The sequence below is a fragment of the Oryctolagus cuniculus genome, chromosome 21, assembly GCF_051225735.1.
Source record: "Oryctolagus cuniculus isolate XC-2025 breed Fujian yellow rabbit chromosome 21, ASM5122573v1, whole genome shotgun sequence".
In the NCBI taxonomy this organism is placed as follows: domain Eukaryota; kingdom Metazoa; phylum Chordata; class Mammalia; order Lagomorpha; family Leporidae; genus Oryctolagus; species Oryctolagus cuniculus.
The window spans coordinates 14,087,766-14,107,134 of NC_142887.1; the positions used below are offsets into that span (position 1 = coordinate 14,087,766).

Here is a 19,369-nt window from a genome sequence, read left to right on the forward strand (position 1 = left end):
CATCTGCTACTGCTTTCCCAGGGCACAGCAGAGAGCTGGATCGGAAGTAGAGCAGCAGGGACTTGAACCGGCGCCCATATGGGATGCCAGCACCGCAGGTAGCAGCCTTACCCGCTGGGCCACAGCGCCAGCCCCGTCGTGTTTCTTTTAATGCTGTACCCCACGTGCCTGATCCGGTGCCTGGCCCACCGCAATAGGAGGTGATCTAGAAACATTTTTTGATTCTTCTAATTTTCCAAGAGAAGCTGGCAATCTTCGTGTTTAATTAAATCCTGTGCTTTGGAGATATTGACTTAATTTTCCTTTAAAAAATACCTCGTGGGCCAAGCAGAATATTTTCTCAGCCTGGATCCTGTCCAGACACACTTTCCCTCCCCACCCAAGCCCTCTGTGTACGCTGTGCTTCCCACAGGGGGTCATCCAAGCGGATTTTCCCAGACGCCTAATCGAGCAGCGATGTGCAGGACACAGGCAAAGAGGGAGGGGCAAGGACAGGGACGGAGAGAGGGAGCTAGCGGGGCACCGTCCAGGCTGGTGGCGGCAGGTGCTGCCGCAAAGCGTCTGTGGGTGGGAGGAGGCTGACTGTGGCGTTGAACTCTATGCAGACAGCTGCAGCTGAGGCCGGTTCCCTGCAGCACCTGCTGTGCCATGAAGGTCCCCTGCCAGCCCACCTGCGGGTCACGGTCACACACCTGTTGCGGCTCGGACACTACGTGGACCTCGAGCTGTTGGCTCCCTTTCTCCATGCCCTGCAGAAGAGCTGGGAGATGCTGGCAGGTGGAGCCGCCATTCCTTAGTGATGGATGCTCAGAGTCGTCAGGGAGAAGCAGAACCAAATGCGGAGGAGCGGGGAGAGCTCGGAGTGTGGTTTTCCCGGGATTGGAACGGGACCTTTGTGGCAGGTGCAGGTGGAGGGTGGTGCAAGGGTCAGAGCCGGGCTGTGGGGGTGGGCCTGGCTCTGACATTTCCGTGTGGGCTTATTTATTTTTCCTTTTAAAAATATTTTCCTTTTTATTTACTTTCATTTTATTTGAAAGGCAGAGAGAGGGAGGGAGGGAGGAAGAGAGAGAGAGAGACAGAGAGAGAGAGAGACAGAGAGAGACCATCTACCCATTGGTTCATTCCCCAAATACCTTCAACAGGCAGGGCTGCTCCAGGCTTGAGCCAGGAGCCTGGAACACAGTCCAAGCCTCCCATATGGGCAGCAGGGACCCAACTACTTGAGCCATCACCCAGCCCCCCAGAGTGTGCATTAGCAGGAAGATGGAACCAGAAACAGAGCTGGGCACTGTGATACGGGACTCAGGGGCTCTCAGTGGTAGTCTGGCTACTGCACCAAATGCCCACCGGCGTCTGTCCAAGCACGGCCTGCCAAGCTGTGCAACTGCTGAGGGGGGTTACTGAGCATGGGCTCAAGTAGGGCCCCTTGTTCAAAAATGATCAAAACTTCCAAGACAAAGACAGCAAAGCATTGAGCCCAGTGTGGGGTCCTTCTAAACTGGGGGACCTTCCACGCCCAGGGCTCGACGCGGCTGCCTTGGGCACAGGCCCTGGAGGCTGGCCCTGTATTAGAGATGCAAGGGCTGAAAAACTGCAGACTGAGTCCGACACTCCTGGCTCTCGCAGAGCAGGTAGAGGAGTAAGTCAATGCCTCCTCTAGTGGCAGCTGCAGGCCTGGATGTCGGCCACGGCCTTGGCCCTGTTCAGGCCGAAGCCAGCGCTGTCTCAGTCACCCAGTGAGGGGCTGGCTGGCTGGGCAGTTCTGTGTTTGTTTCTGAGCCAAGAGGTGGGAGTGCAGCCAGGGGCCAGAGGACCAGGTCACCACTCCCCCAGGGAGGGATGAAAACCAAGGCGTGTGCTACAGAGTCGTGAGGACACACGGGGCCTGGGAGTCAAGATTCAAATCCCAGCTCCTCTGCCTGGTGGCTGTGTGATTTTGAGTAGGTGGATGAACCACTCTGAGCTTACATTTTTTAAAAATGCTAATACCACGTACTGCAGAGTAGGATTGGCAGGACTGAAGCAAATGATGGAATTTGGCACAAAGCAGCTGCTCACGAGTGTGAGTCATTGTTGGATAAACTGTCAGAGAAACAGGAAAAGGGAATTATCTCTTTTTTTGCATTGAGAAGTAGACACAGAGTGGCAGATGGACAGAGCTCCTGTCCACTGGTTCACTCCCCAGATGCCCACAACAGCCAGGAGCCAGGAACTCCATCCAGGTCTCCTGTGTGGTGACAGGAGACCAGTGACCTGAGCTCCCACCACTGCCTCCCCGGGTCTGCATTAGCAGGAAGCTGGAGTCAGGAGCAGGAGCTGGGAATTGAACCCAGGGCCTCTGATGCGGCACCTGGGCATCTGAACTGGGGTCTTAGCCACCAGGCCAATGCCTGCCCCCGAGATGGAGGTCGGTGCTCAGACTCAGCGACACCGAACCTCTGCAACGGCTCAGGCTGGGAGCCGCGCTGTTTATCTCGCAGGCACATCCATGCTTTCTGCCTCTGGTGCCAGTGGGTGTCTTGCCCTCCCTCCTCCCCCCTGCGCTGGTCCTCCCTAGCACTTGGCCTCCTGTTCACTGGGGGCTTTTCTGCCGTGGGCAAGGGGAAGGGGTGGGTCTGAAATCAGCAGACTTTCTCCATGTCTATCAACTCACCTTCCACGGGAGATCTTGGGTCAGAGAACTTGCTAGGGTTATGTGCTGTCTGATTAGAAAAGGCCAGCGACTGTCCCTGGGCGGGTAGTGAGTGTGTGGAACACAGCCCTGCGGCCCTAAGCTTCCTGCTAGCCATGCGAGCTCAGGTCTCCCAGAAGCAGAAGCAGAGACGGAGACTCTTGTACTGATGATGAGCTCAGGGGATGCCCCGAGGAGGAACCTGCGAGGAGGGACAGAGGGAAGCAGGGCGTTGGAGAGGTTGACGCCAGCTTCAGCCCAATCCACAGGGAGTTGTGCAGTCGGATGGCCCCTTGGCGCTGAGCCCCTTGCAGCCACTGGCTTTGGGCTGCTCCCTAGGGTGGCTGTGACCTCCTGGTTATCTGGGAACAAAGTAGCACCTACTGGCTGAGGGTGCTTCCCCGGGAGATGGTGCTCCCACGAGCCTGTGGTTGCTGAGGCTCCCAGAGGCTGGAGAAGCCGGCCTGCTGCAAGGGGGTCTGCCCGGGGCATCAGCAGGGTCCATTAGGCCCCTTCCAGCCCCAGCCCAGGTCTGCCCGAGACACCCAAGCCCCTTCCCCTAGGCCAGTTTCTCCGGTTCTTTACACAATCGACTGCTCAGACAGTTCCATCTCCTGGCCCAGGCCTGGTAGACTGGGATGAGTACTGGACAAGGAGTCCACTCCTGGGATGTTAAATGCACCAAGAACACTTAGGGCCCAAGCTGAGGCTTTTGGGGTCGGGGTCCGGGTGTGCACCACCGAATGCTGCCGGAGATGGCGGGCGGCCGAAGGGCAGCAGAGTTCAGAGATCAGAGTTCCTGGGAGCTGTGAGGGGTCTGTGTCCCTTGCCCCAGACCCTCCTGCCTCCCGGGGTCTGCCAGGGGTGGCGTTTTCCCAGCTGCCTTGAGTGCAGGATTCCAGGCAGCAGAGGCAGCCTAAGCCCTGGGGGCCGGAGGCTGTCTGTGCGCGGCAGGGGCTGGAGAGAGCCCGGGAGGGGGCCCTCGGGGGCCCCAGGAGAGCTGCTCAGCTCTCACACAGGCGGTGACGAGACATTAGGGCTCTCTTCAGCGAATTTCCTTGGCTGCAGGAGCCAGCGCTGCTGTCTGTTTTTGAAGCAGAAGCACTGAAATGGGCTTGTGCATCTGGGAGCTCACGTGAGCTGCTCAGTAGCGGGTGATGTGTCTTTGGGGTAAGGGGTCTCCTGTCCCTCGCGTGCAGCCCCAGCCCCCTCGAGCCTCCTGCACGCTCACGTTGCATCACTCCAGGGGCTGCAGGGGTAGGAAAGGGAGTTTGCTCTGGGTTCCTGCCGCTTCACAGGAAGCAGGACTGTGCTGTAACAAGACCCGCAGGGAATCAGCACACTGGCCGTGCCCGTCTGCTTTCTCGTGCTTCTTAAATAATCGATGCCACCTCCTCGGGCTCTGGCCCCACACTCCTCGGGGCAGCCTTCCAGGGGGAGGCTTGGAGAGAACACAAACCTGGCCCAGTTCAGCTGGACAGGCCGAGTGTCAGTGCAGACCCGCTCACGCGTTCAGCAGGTATTTATTAAGTGCCTGCTGTATGCCAGGTACTAAGCTAGATGGTGGCGATGAAGGAGCAAAGAAAACAGAAGTTCTGCCAGGTGTTGCAGTTCTGGTGGGGGAATTCAGACGCTAAGGAAACAACACAATATAAAAAAGTTTTTAAAAATAGTATATATTGGCCGGCGCCACGGCTCACTAGGCTAATCCTCCGCCTGCGGTGCCAGTACCCTGGTTCTAGTCCCGGTTGGGGCACCGGGTTCTAGTCCCGGTTGCTCCTCTTCCAGGCCAGCTCTCTGCTGTGGCCCGGGAGTGCCCAGGTCCTTGGGCCCTCACCCGCATGGGAGACCAGGAGGAAGCACCTGGCTGCTGCCTTCGGATCGGCGCCGCAGCGCACCGGCCATAGCAGCCATTTGGGGGGTGAACCAACGGAAGGAAGACCTTTCTCTCTGCTCTCTCTCTCTCACTGTCTAACTCTGCATGTCAAAAAAAAAAATAGTATATATTTGAGTGGTATTAAGTAGAGTCAGAGTGGAGGGAAACAGAGGGGACATCATGGAGAAGCTGCTGCTTTACCTTGAGTGGTTGGAAGGATACAAAGGAGCCAGTAGATGGGACCCCAGTTAGAAACAGTGCATTCCATTGTGGGATTTCGCTACGAGTTTATAGCTGCTCTTGCCCAGGGAGAGAACTACGCCCGATGAGGGATGAGGGATGTGTTCATTCGTTCCTCTACGATATCTGTTTTACCGCACACACACAGGTCCACAGGTGCGGCAGCACGCTTCATGAAGTCGGTGGGAAATGGAATGAAAAGATGAGCTTCATTTTGGTGCCAAAGGTTTTCTGAGATCTGGGACAGGTGTTTGGTGCAGCAGTTCTGAGGCCATTTGGAAGCCTGCATCCCACACTGGAGTGCCTGGCTCTGGTCCCCACTCTCTGCTCTCCATTCCAGCTTCCTGTGAATGTACACTCTGGGTGCTGGCTGTCGCTCCCCGTCTTCGTGGAGGAACAACACAGGACCCTGCGCTGTTCTTTTGTCTGCTCGGCCCTCCCCGGGTTTGCTGCTGGTTCTTCCCGGGTTGGCTACTATCCCTTCCACCTCCGTGGAAGGGCGGTTCCCCCTGCCACTTTCCCCACTTCCGCGGGGGAGCGGCACACCGCCGGCCGGCTCTCTCGGGGGCTGCACAGGTATTCTTTCAGATAGATGTTCCTGGTGCATGTTGTCTCTCTCCTCCTTTATAGTCCTCTTCCACCAATCCCAACTCTGCTACCCACACGCCGAGTACGCTGCTCTCCTCCAATCAGGAGCAGGTCCTGCTGTTTATTGGTTGAACTGGAGGCAGCTGTGTAGAAGCTGTTTCCTCCTCTCCCAGCGCCATATTGTGGGAGAGCTGATGCATAGAATAAGTCTTAATTCCAGTAACTTAGTCTAGTCCGAGTTGCTCCCAGTTGCTCCCCACAGCTGGCAGGTGACGGCTCAAATTCTTGGGTCCCTGCCATCCACGCAGGAGCCCTGGATGGAGTCCCAACCCCTGGCTGCTGCCCTGGCTGCTGCAGGCATTTGGGGAGTGAACCAGCAGATAGATAGAAGGTCGATCTCTCTCTGAGATGAATAAAGATTTCTTTAAATTTTGAAACTGATGCATGTGGAAAAATTCATATCATGAAAGCTACACATGGATTTCAAGAACTTTTTGCACCAAAATTTTGAATTCCATTTTTCACAAACTTTTAGAAGTCTCTTCCTATCTATTTTATGACTTCATGTTATATACCTGAATATATACAATAAAATTTGTTTAAAAAATGAACAATTGAAAAATCAGTTGAGTGGTCAGGGAGGCCTCTGACAGATGATTTTTTTAAAGATTTATGTATTTATAGGGGCCGGCGCTGTGGCTCACTTGGTTAATCCTCCGCCTGCAGCACCGGCATCCCATATGGGTGCCAGGCTCTAGTCCTGGTTGCTCCTCTTCCAGGCCAGCTCTCTGCTGTGGCCCGGGAGGGCAGTGGAGGATGGTCCAAGTGCTTGGGCCCTGCACCCGCATGGGAGACCAGGAGGAGGCACCTGGCTCCTGGCTTCAGATCAGCATAACTCCAGCCGTGGTGGCATTTGAGGGGTGAACCAACAGAAAGAAGACCTTTCTCTCTGTCTGTCTCTCTCTCTCTCACTGTCTAACTCTGTCTAAATCTTTTTATTTATTTATTTGAAAGCATGATAGACCAAAAAAAAAAAAAAAAAAAACCAACTTCCATCCACTAGTTCACTCCCCAAATGGCTGCAACAGCTAGGGCCGGGACAAGCTGAAGCCAGGAGCTGGGGACTCCATGGGGGTCTGCTACACAGTGGCAGGGGCCCCCGCACTTGGGCCACCTTCCACTGCCTCCTGAGGTGCGTCAGCAAGGGGCTGGATCCTTCGAGAACGGGCCCGGAGGTGGGGAGAGTGAGCCGAGCAGTCGTGTGCAGGAAGGTGCCGGGCTGAGGAAGAGCAAGGGAAATGCCCTTGGGATGTAGAGGAGACAGAGGAAGGCCTGGGGGCAGGGAAGAGGGGTGCGCAGAATATATACACACATCCAGAATGCATTACACATTCTTTAAATCATTTCATATTTCAATTATCGCAGGTTTTACTCTAGGAGGACAGCTGCTATGAACAGCCCGAACGTGTCTGGGTACACAAGCGGTTGTTGTTGGGTGTAGACGTAAGGAGAATTCTTGGGCCATTGAGTAGACAAATGTTTGGCTTTAATGGATGCTGCCACACAGTTTTCCAGGGTGCTGGTGCCATTCGCTCAGCCTTATTGAGATATAATTCCCATAGCGTATGAATCACCCGCTTAAAGTGAGCCATCTGGTGACCTGTAGTAGATCTGTAAGCCTGGACGTCCACCGCCACCATCGATTTTAGGACATTTTCATTATTCCCTGGAGGCTCTTGCACCTCCCTACCTCCCTCGGCCCCTGGACAACCATGGGTTTACTCTTCATCTCTTACAGATGGAACCCGCTGTGCGCACATCAGTGCCCCATCCCTTACGACGTAACAGCTCTGCGCACGTCAGCGCCCCATCCCTTATGACGTAACAGCTCTGCGCACGTCAGCGCCCCATCCCTTACAACGTAACAGCTCTGCGCACGTCAGCGCCCCATCCCTTATGACGTAACAGCTCTGCGCACGTCAGCGCCCCATCCCTTACAACGTAACAGCTCTGCGCACGTCAGCGCCCCATCCCTTATGACGTAACAGCTCTGCGCACGTCAGCGCCCCATCCCTTATGACGTAACAGCTCTGCGCACGTCAGCGCCCCATCCCTTATGACATAATAGCTCTGCGCACTTACGTCAGTGCCCCATCCCTTATGACGTAATAGCTCTGCGCACGTGAGTGCACCCCTGCACTGCGTGGCCTTTCACGTCTGGCGTCTTCCCCTTACGAGGTCTCCAGGTCCGTCGTCTGCGCCTGCCTCAGGGCTGGGCACCACCGCACACCACACCCGGTCTACACGTTCCTCGGTTGGTGAGCGGTGGTTGTCTCCGCTCTGTGGCTGCTGTGAGGAAGGCGGCTATGCACATCTGCTCTCGCGTCTCTGGGACGCGAGTTTTCGTTTCTGCTGGTAGATCCCTCAGCGTGAGATGGGTGGGCCACGTGGTCCCTCCCTAATCCTGCTGGGACTACTTTTCCAAGCTGGGGGATGCTTTCCGGCTCTTTCTGGCCTCTGCGGGGAGCAGAGACTGACATGGGACCAGGACAGGTGCGAGGAGACCACGGAGGCTGTGACAGTGCAGGCGCGGGACGGGCTGTTGAGGTCAGGCAGACTCTAAATCTACCCAAACGACCAAGCCAGGAGGATGCAGGTGGAGGGGTTGCATGACAGGCTTCAGAAAATCCTGGATTTGAGGAGGGAACTCTGACTTGGGCCCTCCTGGACACGTGGCCTTGTGGCAGCCATGAGGAGGAAGACCCTGGGTGTGAGGGAGGTGCTCTCGGCTCTCGTCCACTTCCTGCCACTGGACAGCCATGACTTCCAGCAGAGCCCAGGGTTCCTCACCTGGGACAGGGACACGCTGCATGGGGTTTGCTTTCTTCCCTGTGTCCCCCGTGCACAGGGCCTGCAGTAGGGACCTGAGAAGTGACAGGAGACCACATGCCGAGGTGACACCCTGTCTGGGTTGCTGTTTTGCAGGGACACAGGACTCAGCCGCCATGACCGACACCGTGGTCAGCAACAGCTCCAGCCGTTGGATGTGCCCCAGTGACCGGCCCCTTCCAACCAAGTAAGTCCCGGTGCCTGTGTTGAGTCAGTGGGGGCCTGACGGTTCCACACTTGAAAGAATGAGGGGAGGGGCAGCGAGGAGAGCATTGGAGTTTCCTGCCCTGCGGTGGGAGAGAAGGAGCCGCTGCAAGCTGTGCCACGCAGGCTCGGCCTGGCCTCGCTGCTTTGCCAGTTTGGTATAAGAAGATCCGGTTCTCCATGCCCCAGACAACAGGGGGTGTTGGGGAGCACGAAGGCCCCGGGGTGAGAGCCACGCCCGGGCTCTGGCTCTGGGCTCCAGCGGATTTGCTCTGGCCACAGGCAGACCACTCCCTCTCGTTGGGCCTCCGTTGGCAGCATCAATCAGACAAGGAAGCCAGACAACACCAGAGGTTACACACAGGCAGGACGCGAGCTGCAGAAATGGGTTTATGACGTGAGGCCTAATTATGTAAAACTTAGGAGAGTTCACCCGAAAGGCCAGATTTACGGCATTTCTCAAAAACTTTCACCGTGGGAGCCCGGTTTTACCATGCCAGCAGGGCAGCAGGAGTTTGACCAGCTGCTGATCTCCTTGCACTGGCGCGAGCTCTGCGGTTTTCCACAGGCCCCACCATTCCCTGTTGTGTCTCCAGCACCTAACCTACGTGGGACATTTAAGTTCCCACTCATCCCTTTTGGTTTCCATGGAACCAGCGACCTCTCAGTCTCCTGAACTCTGCCCTATGTGGCTTCTGTGCCAGACAGAACCCCGCAGCCCCCTTCAGAGTGACTGAGTGAGAACGTGCTCACTTTATTGGAAGGGATAAACGGCAGGGGACGAGATTTGCTCCTGACTGTGGAACGATTTCTGACAAAGATCATCTATGACCAGAGAGCAGAATGTCCCGGGACTTGGTCATTTAAACAACACTCCCAAATGGCGGCCATGGCCGGCGCACTGCGCTGATCCGAAGCCAGGAGCCAGGTGCTTCTCCTGGTCTCCCATGCAGGTGCAGGGCCCAAGCACCTGGGCCACCCTCCACTGCACTCCCGGGACACAGCAGAGAGCTGGCCTGGAAGAGGAGCAACTGGGACAGAATCCGGCGCCCCAACTGGGACAAGAACCCGGGGTGCTGGCACCGCAGGTGGAGGATTAGCCTAGTGAGCCACAGTGCTGGCCTCTTTTTCTCTTTTAAAGTTTTATTTTATTTATTTGAAAGGCAGAGTGATGCGGAGGGAGAGACAGAGAAAGAGAGATCTCCCTCCGCTGGTTCACGCCCCCAGATGGCCACAGCAACCAGGGCTGGGCCAGTGTGAAGCCAGGAGCCAGTGCCAGCAGGGGTGCAGGAGCCCAAGTCCCCCGGCCATCTTCCCCTGCTTTCCCAAGTGCAGTAGGGGGACCTGGATCAGAAGTGGAGCAGAGCTCCCGTGCCTGGCAGAGGTGCAGGCCCAGCCCCTGCTCACTTGTTGAAAGGGAGCATCGCAGGGGACAGACAGGTGTTAGCGACGGATTAGCACCAGACTGAGACTTTCTCCTTGACGTAATCCCAAGGTTGACAAGAAGATTGAACGGGGATGTCTTTTTGGTCATCACCTGATATTAATTATTCTGTCATTCACTGTTTCATTATTTTGTTCTTATCTGCATTTCTGCATTGCATCAACCTTTTCCACTTTCTTGGACTCGTTCTGTTACTTCTATTAACTACCTGGATTGTATACTTCCTTCTTTTCCAATATTAGTATTACATATGCAGTATACAAAGTACCACATTCAAATTATCCCACAAGCTTCAATACATACCAAAAAGTAAAAAGAGAAGTGAGAAATAATGAAAATATTATAAGGGTACTTCGAAAAGTCCACAGAAAACAGAATTAAAAGATAAGGTCTTTTTTAGTCCAAAAAATTTAAATCCATGTATAGTTTTTTCATGAGAGGTATTTTCCATGAACTTTTTTTTGAAAGAAGAAAAGTTATAGGGTTCAGGATCTTGTCTTTCTTTATTTTCCCTTTTCAACATGTATTTAAAATTTTTTTCAGATCTATTGGAAAGGCGGAGTAACAGAGGTGGGGGATAGAGAGAGAGAGAGAGAGAGTCTTTCATCCACTGGTTTAGACACCAAATGCCAACAGCAGCCAAGGCTGGCCAGGCTGAAACCAGGAGCCAGGAGCTCCACGCTGGTCTCCATGTGAGCGTCCTCAGACTCAGCTTCCTGTTGGCCTCGGGGACCCAGTGTGAAATTTGCCTTGGTTACTGCTCCCGGCTCCCTGTTCTGAATTCAGTTTCCTTTCTCTCTTTACAATTTGCCTTATAAAGATATCTTTCTCTTTTTTTTTAAGATTTATTTATTTATTTGAAAGTCAGAGTTACACAGGGAGAGAAGGAGAGGCAGAGAGAGAGAGAGGTCTTCCATCCGATGGTTCACTCCCTAGATGGCCGCAACGGCCGATCCGAAGCCAGGAGCTTCTTCCAGGTCTCCCACATGGGTGCAGGGGCCTAAGGACTTGGGCCATCTTCCACTGCTTTCCCAGGCCACAGCAGAGAGCTGGACAGGAAGCGGAGCGGCCGGGTCTCGAACCAGCGTCCATATGAGATGTCAGCGCTTTAGGCCAGGTCATTAACCCACTATGCCACTGCGCTGGCCCCAAGATCTCTTTCATGTCCTTTCTACAGTATACCTTTAAAGGAATTTAAAGTACAACTCGACCGTTTTAAGTGTAAATGTATACCCATGAGACCATCACTGCCAAGAAGGTAGGAACTTATCTGTTTGAGTCATTTTCCAATGCTATGACAAAATACTTGAAAGCTTTACTTGAAAAGAACAGAGATTTATTTGGCCCACAGTTTTAGAGATAAAAATACTTGGGCCATCTTCTGCTGCCTTCCAGGCACATTAGCAGGAAGATGGATCAGAAGCAGAGCAGTGGGACTCAACCCGGCTCTCCAGCTTGGGTTCCCAGCATCATAAACAGGCTTCACCCCCTGTGCCACAACACTGGCCCCAGTCTGTTTTCTTCTTAATAGGAAATCCCCATTTCTCAAGCCCCTACTTGTGATGTCTTCTTGGAGCCAAACTTATTTTCAGAGAATATTCCATCAGCCAAAAAGTGTGTCTCTGTAAGATAAACAGTTGTCTGCAGGGTGAATGGGGTAAAATATTTATTTTATTTGAGAAATGTCAGCTAATTAAAATCCCATCCATCAGAGTTTACTTTAGTTGACTTGAAGCCAAACAATTTGGCTTACAATTAAATTAGAATTATTCCAACAGTCTGGACGAAGTTTCATTACAGTGCTCCTGGGCTTCTGTGAAACCTCCCCGGCACTCTGCGTGGATCCAGCTGGCTTGGTTGCTACTGCATTTTCTTCCGAGATTAAAAATTATTTCCCAATAAATGCTAATAGGCAAATCACACTCATCACACGTGCTACCCAGTCTGGGGCAGCGGGGCCGTGCCTAGGCATACACTTCTCATGTCTGTCTCCAGTAAATGAAGGAATCGGGTTCTTAATTAACTGCTGGCCAGCCAGATACACTCGCTGCCTTCGTGCTGTTCACATGTCTTCCTCTCTCAGCCTTCTTCCGTCTAATGATTGCGTTGGAAACGAGCAGATATGGACGCACCTGCTCCTTGCTTGGCTTTCCATGCCGGGACCATGTGGGAACGCGGGCTGCCGACAGGTGTGGGCTCCAGTCTGTGGACAGAGAAAGTCAGAAATGGGAGTTGCACAGAGGGACTGCCTGTCTGTCTCTGCGTGCCCATTCAGTGGAGATGCAAGTCCCCGTTCTGAGAGCGAGAGTGCTTGCTTCCCAGACTGGGAAGGTTTCATTTCTCAGGGCTCAGGAATCTGCCCAGCGTGGTCCTTCTCTCCCAGCATCAGACATAACAGAAGCCAAGAATGATGGTGGCCACGCCATCATTAAGTGATTTCTCCTCCGTTCCCAAAAACATTACTCAAAAGCATAGGTGGTCTGTTTGGTTAATTAATAAACTAAACTGGTCAATTTAATCAACGTTGTGGACTGTAACCCTATGTGGAAGATGTGCTAATGACCTGATTATGGCTGAAAGCCACGGAAGTAGGTCATACTAATCCAAACCGTGTGGTCGCTGCCTCCGCTGTTGGTGTTGTTATGAGATTTCTTTCCTAACTGTATGCATTTTTTTCCTTTCTCTCCTCTTTGCTGTCCTTCAGTGATAAAGAACAGTGAGTATTTTCTGATGTTTGTTTTTCTACAAAATGAATTTCTTCTCTCTTTTCTGATCAAGATGGCTTACCTCTACAGACAGAAGGTTAAGAAAGGGGTTAGTGAACTTTACATATTGGGACGAGAAAGCCACACTTACTAAGAAACACACACCCAGCTCCAGGGGGAAAACGTAGGAAATTTTTCATAAACCCAAGTTTGAGTTTGAAAGGGTGGAGCTGCCCCTTGGGAGGCCCGTTGATTCTCACAGTGACCTCTGGGACTTCTGCATGGCCACCGATGGCTCCGCGGCCCGGTCTCTGCCGCAGTTAGACCCCTCCAGTGACTGCCCTGATCCACGGACGCTGACGGCGACCAGAGCAGAGCTCACGGCGTTCTCAGCGCCTCCTCCGAGCTCACCCCCATTCCTTCGACCAAGAGATCTGCTCATGACTTTCGTGTTTTTAATTGACTGCATTTCCTAAATACGCCTGACAGATTGGATGCCGGCTCGGGTGCCTGAGCCTGCCCAGATGCCCAGGAGCCACCCGCGCTCTCACCCCGAGCCGTGGGCAGTCAGCATCACCCTGCCTCCCATGGGGCTCTGGGCCTCTCTGTGGCCTTGCACTCCTCCGCAGGCAGTGGCAGGAACAGACGAGATACAGAGGGAGGCTCGCAAACCGTGAAGCCTCAGAGAACTCGGATGACGTGTGAGTCACCTGGCCTTACCCGTGGGTTTGCATAGACAGCACTCAGTGTAATTTGTTCAGATTTTTTTGGGCCCAGATAACTATATCATCAGGCCCATAACTCCCTAAAGGTTTTTTTATATATATATAATGCTTAAGCAGGTGACCCAGGGAAATCCTTCTCCCTGCCCTGCACTTCAGTTTCTCCATCTGTTGACAGAGCTTTGAGCAAGCCGACTTCCTAAAGACCGTCGGAATGCCCAACCGTCTCTGCTGGGGGTGGCTAGGACCCTGGCCAGGAAGGGTCTCTCTTTATAAAACCATGTGTATATTACTCAGACATGCCAAGGAGAGAAGTTGAGGAACCGTCAGATTATAAACATGACCATAACAAGAAGGAAATGCGTGGCTCCTAGGTCTTAAGACTCTTAAGCGAACCCGAGTGCTGAAGGTTGAAATGTAGGATGCAAGACCTCCCTCCTCCTCCTGCCTCTTCCCCCTCCCCACCTTCCACATTTCCCGTGCTAACAAATGCTCCCCAAGTACCTACTGTATACCAAATACAGCCAAAGTACAAGAGTAGGTGTAGTGGGGTCTACAAACAAATAAAGAGTCAGCTGCCAACAAATGAAGTCTAGTGTACGAGGAGCTACAATTATGGGGTCACTGGGGTCTGTGGGAGCACGGAGAGCCGCCTAGCCCAGATTCGGGAGTCTTGATGGGAGAGCTTCCTGGAAGTGAGGAGTACCTGGCGTCAGGTGGAGGAGAGACAGGGGAGTTGCAGGCAGGGGAGCAGCATCCTGCAAAACTCTTTCTTGGAATTCAAAAGCTAAGTATTTAGCACAGGTAGGTGTGCAACTGGGACTGTCTGAAATAGTTTAAAAAGATGGTGGTGAACGTTCTATAAGTGTCATTTCGAATGATACTAAACCATAAAGCAACACAAGGAGTCCAGCAAGCTTCACATCGTTCGTTGCCGTGGTAGATACTGTACTATTAGTTTTTACTGCATCACGGGACATCTTAAAACAACAATTATGTAGCCATCCCCTCTTGATGGACTCCTGGGTTGTTTCTAACTTTTCACTATTTTCACCAGAAACTGAACCCACCAAAAAGAACATCCTATGCATACATAAATTGGCATCCTGTATGTAAATGAATTTGAAGATTTTCAAAAAGACTGGTTTCAGCCATGGATCACTGGAGTTACAGCAGATGGTGCCTAACTTTTTTTTTTTATTAAAGATTTATTTATTTATTTGAAAGAGTTAGAGAGAGAGAGAGAGGTCTTCCATCCGCTGGTTCACTCCCCAGTTGGCCTCAACAGCCAGAGCTGCACCCATCCGAAGCCAGGAGCCAGGAGCTTCTTCCAGGTCTCCCATGCGGGTGCAGGGGCCTCTGCTTTCCCAAGCCATAGCAGAGAGCTGCATTGGAAGTGGAGTAGCCAGATCTTGAACCAGCACCCATATGGGATGCCGGCACTGCAGGCGGCGACTTTACCCACTACGCCACAGTGCCAGCCCCAGTGCATGATGTTTTGGTGGCTTTTCTGAGCAGCCCTCCATGAGCACAGTATGAAGGGCACCCCCTTGGGGTTGAGTTCTGTCTGCATCTGAGCTCCCTCAAGGGCGGTCCCCAGAGAGGCAGCGGCAGCAGCACCTGGAGTGCATCCCCTGGAAAGTTGTCGAGTCCTTGCCCCCAAACATCCTAAATCCAGATTTCTGCAGAGGGGCCCGGGAATTGTATTTCAGCCAGTCCTCCAAGGGCCTCTTGGGCAGGCTGACATCTGAGCAGCCCTGAGCTGCGTCGTAGGTCACCCGCTGCACTGCCCGACGCGTTGATGGGTTCAGCCCAGTGCAGACACTGTGCTCTCTCTTCCCACTCCAAGTGTTTTGGTTCTAGAGCAGGCGGTAAAATGCCTTCTCGAAAGGTTGATTTTGGGTAGGGGGGACACAAACAACTCCCCCTCCCCAGCAGTGTTCCCGCCCTCTCCCCCGGAGGCAGCTCTGCTCTGAAGGTTCATCCTGCGCACAGGTGTGGTGCCGCACTGTCTGCCCCAGACAAGCCCTAGCGAGCCCCGCTCGCTCCATCTCTCTTCTGTGCCCACACACACCACCAGCATTTTAAGTCAAGGTGGAGCTTTTGCTACCTCAATACTTTACACTCCCTACTTAGGCCAGCCCACTCTGGTCCTCAAAGTGAACCTTCTCCAGAAACGAGATGTCTGGTCTCAGCTGTTGAGAGGTCCTGAGACCCCGCCTTTCTGAGTTCCAGAGCCACACCCGACCGTGGCGAGGGGCAGCTGGTGGTGGCTCGGGAGAGAGGCGACGCTGGACCAGAAGAGGCAGAGTAGCCTGGTGGTGGCCCATAGCACAGTTTTTCTTCTCTCTGGGAGTTGGCTTTGTTCCTTGAAAGCTGTGCAACCACAGGCAAGCAATTTACCTCTCTGAGCCTCGATCTACTAAGGAGAAGGGTGACGCCTACCACATACGTTTTTGTACAGTTCACTGAGGGGATGTAAACACCCCAAGCTCCACTTGACGGGTGATGACATCAGTGTTCAGAGAGACGAAGGTGTCTTCCCCAAGGAGCACAGTGCCAGGACCGGAACACCGGTCTGCACAATGCCGAAGGGCAAGTGTCGTGTTTCCCTGCCGGGCCCCAAGGTCCCAGTAGGCTCTGAGTCTGGGTTCGGTGTTTCCAGGCTGAGAGACGGCATCTGGGAGCTGCAGGAAGAATTAGTGCAGGCCTCCTGCCTCTTAAAGTCAGGCTGGGCTGCCTGGAAGCCCCCAGTTTCTCTCTGTCTCCCTCCCTCCCCACTGTGAACAGTTAATGTCAGCCACACGCATGTTTGTGCAGGGGGGCGGGGAATTGAATTGGGAGTGTTGCGGGGAGGGGTGTCGCAGATGTCCAGAGATTCCTGAAGCACCAGCCAGGGACCTGGGTTGTGCGTTTAAAAAATTCTGTTTGGCCCCCTCCCTCCCCAGGGTCAGTGTCTCTTCCCCACTTCTCCCCATGAGAGCGCTCCATTCATTCATTCACGCACTCAGTCAGTCATTGGAAACCAGTGCCCGCTGCACAGCGCTGTCAGGGCCTCTGCCCACCCACGTGTCCCTCCACACCACAGTTAGTAGGAGGAAGAGGAAGACGCCGAGAAAGGAGAAACCAGAAGGAAGGATGCACGTTAATCCTTTTCTGAGCCTTTTCCAAGTTCAAGGATCAAGGCCAAGCGCTTTATGTGTGTGATCTAATGAATCCTCGGAGGGACCCTGTGGGGTCACAGCTGGGCACAACGTAGCTCTGAGACACTGAAGAGCTGGTATGTGAGCTCACACAACCAGGCCCGGGCAGAGCCAGGAGAGGAATCCAGGCCGGGTGACCCCAAGGCCCATTCCCTGTGCGCCCCCGGAGGTTGGCCGGGGAGTCTTCAGAGGAACCCAGGGGTGTGTCTCCAAGGCTGTGGACCGCCCGCAGCCACCTGGTTTACCTCGCTACTCAGTGAGAGCCAGGGTGCAAAACTCCGCCTCTCGGAATCCCGGAGCCCGCCTGACTGCTCGGTGTGCCTCTGAGCTGGCCCCCCCACGGTGGCTCTTCCACTTGTTAACCTGACTCTTTCATCCCTCACTGAAACGCTAGGGCATCCCAAAAGTTCAGAGCTGCAGCATGCCGGGCGCTCTCTGCTCGTATTTCCACACTTCCGCCCTTGTGGAGGCCGTCCTGCTCACCTTCCCGCCTGACAGATGGAGAGACCGACGTTCAGAGTGGTGCACACCCTGGCTCCACCGCCAACCCGTGCCAGCCCAGCATTCCAGTGGCTCCCCAGCTCTGCCCACTCAAGGGCTGCCCACTCGAGGCCCTCTGTGTGTTCTCTGGGTTGGGCGCAGCCCTCGAGAACTGGTCCAAGCACAGCAGCGCTGCCCTTTAACAAGATGCCAGCCCCGGTCTGAAGGACATGGAGCTGCCTTGCCGCTGTCTCGCCCCAAGGCCCCCACGCCCTGCTTGCTCCCCAGCCCGTCCTGTCCCCTGAGAGTAGAGGCTTTGCTTTGAAAAGCCCATCTCATTTCCCTCTGTTTGCTTTTGGAATTAAAAAGCGAAAATCCGCAGGAGGCTTGCGGATTCCCACTGAGACCAGTCGGTGACATTTGCCAACGCTGGATGAGCTGTTTGTCAGCCGTGTGCGTGTTGTGGAGCCGCGGATGGGGGCAGGGTCTGGAGGGATGCCAGCAGCCTCCGCCACCTTCTGCCGTCTGCAGACAGAGGAGGGGTCCTGGGCGGGGCTTCTCAGGGACTGGGTCGGCTCAGGCTTCTGGGGCCGGGCATGTTCAGCAGCAGGCATTTCCCAAGCTCGAGCTCGCAAGTTGAGTGGGGATGGGGTGGAGGCGTGGCCAGTTGGGTGGGGATGGGGTGGAGGTGTGGCCAGTTGAGTGGGGATGGGGTGGAGGCGTGGCCAGTTGGGTGGGGATGGGGTGGAGGCGTGGCCAGTTGGGTGGGGATGGGGTGGAGGCGTGGCCAGTTGGGTGGGGATGGGGTAGAGGCATGGCCAATTGGGTGGGGATGGAGTGGAGGCGTGGCCAGTTGGGTGGGGATGGGGTAGAGGCGTGGCTTTAGTCCTGTGGCTGTTCACGCCCATACCCAAAGTAGGGCTACATCCTTGGAGGGTCTACAGGGACCCCAGGCTCAGAATCTCACTGTGTTCAGTTTTGGTCACAGAGCTGCTTGGAAAAGGCAACAGGAGGAAGAGAGACCGTTGACTCACACTCCTCCAAGGAAAACCCCAGGAACCCGCAGGGGTAGCTGGGTTAGGTTCTGGGGTAGGGGGGCAGGTGGGCCTCACTGGGCAGGCATGCGTCATGTCTCCTGAAAGTACTGGGAAGAAAGATCAGGCTGTAGGGAGAATTGTTCCAACAGAGGCAGAGACTCCGTGTGAGAGAGTGAGGCCCCATCCTCAGTGCGTTCAGCAGGTTGGAAGGACACATGCGGGGGGCGCCCTGGCAGACTTCCGGATGATCACTGGGGGTCCCCTGGGCACTGCTGTGGCCTGCAGAACACAGCCCAGGTGTGGGCACGTCACCCCCATGGTTTCATGGTGGTGAACAGGGTTCTGCCTCAGGAGACAGGCGCTCCAGGGTGTCCTTGCCGCTCCCCAAGGATGAAGTGGCAGGAACTGCAGGCAGCCTCCAGGGCTTGGAGCGGCCTCTGCCCAATAAAAAGCCAGGGCCCTCATCCTCGAGCTGCCAGGAGATGGCGTCTCTGGGCAGCCCATGCTGGCTTGGACGCTGGGTCTGCCCCTGTCCAGCTTCCGGATGAGAACGCGGCCCAGCCTGGTGAGAGCCCGAGGCAGGGGGCCTGGAGTGGTAAGGTCAGGTGCTTCAGCCACAGAGAGTGGATGCAGGCCCTGCAGGTGGGGTCTCAGGCCGGCCTGGCTCTCTCTCCAACTGGAGTGGGCTCCCCAGTCTCGGATGCTGCGGAACAGATCATCCCAGGGTTCAAATGGCAGAAACCGTGGTCACCCTCACTCTGTGACTAGGAAGTGGTACAGGAATGGCAGCTGCAGCCGCGTCCCCGGGGGTGGCAGTCACCTCGTGGTGGATCCACCTGCAGGGCCGGGCGCTGGCTGTGGCCTCTCGGCAGGTACACGAGTGTTCCCATGGCGTGGCTTGTCACTCATGACTTGGCCTTGGAACCACAGCGGGGCACCCAGGAGCGGTGGGAGGGGCTCACACAGGGAGGATGCGACACCAGGAGGCAGGGTCCCCAGGGACCGTCCTGTGGTCTGGCCGCCACTCCAGGCTCCTGGTCGTCCCCTGGCAGCTCCCCACCTCCTCAACTCCAGGCTGAGACAGAGACCATTCCTGCCACTCCCAGTCTCCTCCCCTCCCTTCCCCTACCCCCAGGTCAGCCTCGAGGCTGTGGATTCTGGACCTTTCATAGCTTAGGGAGCCTCACTTCAAGAAGACACATGCAAATTTTCCTGATCACATGACTATTAGCGCCCTCCCAGGGAGGGCCTGGCAGACAGAGGACCCTTCAGCCCTGCCAGGATCCCTGGGAATTCTCAGGGAGCTCTCC

The 19,369-nt window shown here is 54.8% G+C and overlaps 1 protein-coding gene across 7 annotated transcripts in view; it reads left to right on the forward strand.

The window, feature by feature from the left end:
• Nucleotides 1-19,369, forward strand: part of RPH3A (rabphilin 3A) — a 247,979-nt gene that overhangs the window by 177,558 nt on the left and 51,052 nt on the right. For 3 of the 7 annotated variants that reach the window (XM_051826562.3, XM_051826564.3, XM_051826561.3), the window contains 3 exons: nucleotides 5,128-5,363; nucleotides 8,361-8,451; nucleotides 12,617-12,628. In XM_051826562.3, coding sequence (XP_051682522.1) covers nucleotides 5,138-5,363; nucleotides 8,361-8,451; nucleotides 12,617-12,628 — 329 coding nt within the window. In that variant the 5' untranslated portion in view covers nucleotides 5,128-5,137. The remainder of the gene's footprint in view (nucleotides 1-5,127; nucleotides 5,364-8,360; nucleotides 8,452-12,616; nucleotides 12,629-19,369) is intronic. The other 4 variants (XM_089323167.1, XM_008272271.4, XM_089323169.1 and 1 more) reach the window with 2 other exon arrangements.